This window comes from Apaloderma vittatum, unplaced genomic scaffold, assembly GCF_000703405.1.
Source record: "Apaloderma vittatum isolate BGI_N311 unplaced genomic scaffold, ASM70340v1 scaffold34062, whole genome shotgun sequence".
In the NCBI taxonomy this organism is placed as follows: Eukaryota; Metazoa; Chordata; class Aves; order Trogoniformes; family Trogonidae; genus Apaloderma; species Apaloderma vittatum.
This window is the reverse complement of record NW_009702473.1, coordinates 242-3,113: the sequence shown is the minus strand read 5'-3', so window position 1 is coordinate 3,113 and position 2,872 is coordinate 242. Positions and strand designations below refer to the sequence as shown.

At 54.2% G+C, this 2,872-nt stretch overlaps 1 protein-coding gene across 1 annotated transcript in view; it reads right to left on the bottom strand.

The window, feature by feature from the left end:
• Positions 1 to 284: 284 nt before the first annotated feature.
• TSR1 (TSR1, 20S rRNA accumulation, homolog (S. cerevisiae)) overlaps positions 285 to 2,872 on the bottom strand; it is a gene marked incomplete at both ends in the record, with an annotated part of 2,824 nt that continues 236 nt past the window's right edge. Inside the window, 5 exons of the mRNA XM_009864271.1 lie at positions 285 to 487; positions 787 to 953; positions 1,294 to 1,453; positions 1,742 to 2,169; positions 2,706 to 2,840. Coding sequence (XP_009862573.1) covers positions 285 to 487; positions 787 to 953; positions 1,294 to 1,453; positions 1,742 to 2,169; positions 2,706 to 2,840 — 1,093 coding nt within the window. The remainder of the gene's footprint in view (positions 488 to 786; positions 954 to 1,293; positions 1,454 to 1,741; positions 2,170 to 2,705; positions 2,841 to 2,872) is intronic.

The window sequence follows — 2,872 nt, the reverse complement described above, 5'->3', positions numbered from 1 at the left end:
TAGCAATAACGTCCCCAAACAACCTGTCCTTACAACAGGGCTCTGCCATCCTCCTCCCTCTCCCAGGTCAGGGCCCAGCTCGCCCTGCCACGGGGCACTGCCCAGGCCCACCCACTGCCCCCAAACTGGTGCCTCCCCTGGAAGCCTCAGAGCCAAAGAGTGAGTCTTCAGGAGAGTACTTCAGCCAGGTTCAGACACCACGGCTACGACATCACAGGCTTCCTGCCCTCTCTCGCCAAACCAGAAAGATGCTTTGCTCTCTCAGCAACATCCTGTTTTCTTACCGGACTCTGGCAGGTACGTCGCGTGGCGTGTCCACCTCATCCGGAAACATCTCATCCATTCTCTCCTGTTTGTATCTCTCCAGCATCTGTTCATCTTCCTCCACCTTCTCGTCGTACTGGTCGTCCCGCAAGCACTCGGAAACGGTCATGGTCTCGCACTCCTCCTCTGCAGCTTCCTCTCCCTCCTCGCTGCTCTCCCCGTCCTGACACAGAGGACAGCGCAGAGCCCGTGAGCACACGCGCTGTCGGTATCCCTGCAGCACTGCAAACCCTGCGCATCCTCACACCATGCGAATCGCGACCCAACCTACACACAGTACATTTCAGTATCTAACAGGCCAAAGAAGCAAAGTGATACATGCAAGAGGTCTAACAACAGAAATCCAGGCAAGTCCTGGCTCTGCGTTGTGCCCTTGCATGGAGCATGCCAGGAGGACAGGATCGTCCGAGAATATGCAGTAATGATCTGGAAATCACCTGCATTATCAGCTCTTAGAAGTACCTGGGAAACTGCCTCTTCCATCATATCGTCATCGATGTCATCATCTTCGTCGTCATCATCATCATCTTTCTCACTGCCTTCTTCTCCATCATCCACAATCCAGGCAGCCTGATACTTGGATGTGCCTTTGGGGACCTTCACCACCCTCCTGTCTGCCTTCAGAGATGCTGGAGGGTTCCCAGCAGTGGTTAATACAGGAACAATTCTCCTTTCCCTCAGCAACACTTACACCCGAACGGCCAAGATCAGCTCTAGACCAGAATCGCTGTTTCCCAGCCCGTAATTTGTCAGGGCCCAGAAAAGGCAGCTCGGACACAGCCCTGCTAACTGCCGGGCAAACCACGCAGCCTGGCACTCAAACTCAGGTCGTGGGACTAGGAGTGGAAACCCCAGGCTCCCAACTAGCGCGTTTCTTCACAGCCAACCCGAGCCATGCCAGTGGGAGGGTTTCCAACAACCCTCTTAATAGGGACAAGCAAAAGGTACAGAAGTAGTGCCGCTACTCACCCTCTGCTTCCTGCAGCTCTTCTTCAGTAGGCCACGTCTGCTCCCCTTCCATAGGATCAGGAATCACTTCTGACTGCAAAGACTCCTGCTTCTTTGGATCTGCCTTCATCAGGACCTTAACATCTTCCTCCATCTCATCGGTACCATTGACAGCGTCATCCTGAAGGGCAAGAGCAGAGCCTCCAGCTGTGAACACATCTACCTCAAGCCAGCAATCAGTCTGAAGCAAAACTTCCTCCAGCATCACGCTTGTTATGTTGTAACATAATGTTTGTTACGGGCTGTGGGCAAGGAATCCCAGCTCAGCGGCAGAACACAGGCCTACTGCCTTTGATGAACTGCCCTTTCCACTCCCCTTGTCCACCCACCCCGAGCTGTTATTTTCATGAAGGAAGTTTAGAAACACCGTGTTCTACTGGGCCCAGCAAAACCCTGATCCACCCCACACCTGTACCTCCATGTCCTGACTCCTCTTCTGTCCTTTAACCACTCGGGGGTTCAAAGAGAGTGGGTCGGGGGGGGCATCCACCTGGCTCATCTGGAAATCTCCGTGCCCCACGATATGCACCAGGCTGTTCACGTCGAGGGTCTGTCCTCGGACAAAGCCGGACACCTTCAAGGTCCCAACCAGGTCGCTCTCCTGACCGGGCACAAACTCGGCAGCATAGGCGAGCAGGTGAGCCCGCCTGTCCCGAAAAGCGAGGTGCCGCTGCTTCTGGGTGGCGAGGTGCCTCAGCAGCAGCAAGGACTCCTGCTCCGTGTGCAGGGGAAAGAGCTTGGCCTCAGGAAAGCGCTTCTCAATGGCTTTGGCGAGTTTCTTCCTGGCGTCTATCCGCTTCTTAGGTGGCAAGTCAGTGCCGCCTGGGACAGCGAGAGCTACCAAGCAGTGCACAGAACAGAGCTCAGGTTCAGACTGTGAACCTCCTGACGCCCGTACCAAGCACTGACACTCAGGTATCAGCTCCCCAAATAACACATTCACACCACAAGGTGCAAAGGCAGTTTCACCCACTCCAGAGAACAACTGGGACAGAAAACCTGTCCTCAGAGATAACATTCTGAGACTGAATGACACTGTGGAGATAAGGCCCCAGGAGCTGAATGTAGCAAGAAAGCATCTGAACCCCTTCACTCTGCACACGCAGGCAGCCATTCCAATACCAGCACCCAGAGGCCTAAACTTAAACCATCCCTTTTCCCTCCAGCACTTCCCCACCAGGGCAGTACCACAACAAGGCAGGAGGAGAATGGCATTGACCCGGCCAGTCTCTGCTCAGAAACAGAGCAATCAGAGCCCTGTGATCACCTATTAACATACGGAGTTTTTAATTACTGCAAAAGTAAAATTCCCATCAAGCATCTCTCTGGCTAATAACCTCACCAGAATCCCTTAACGCTTCTCACTTGCTTACCATAACTGGGGAGCCCCTGTGCGAAGAGGCAGGAGAGGCAGTGCTCCCCCACGCTGTCCCAGCCATCCGTAGAATCCAGAATGAACAGGAGGGAGTCAGCAACCTTTGCTAGGTCTAAGACAGCGTGAAGGTCCCCTGCACACAGAACATCTCCATTACAGGGGCTG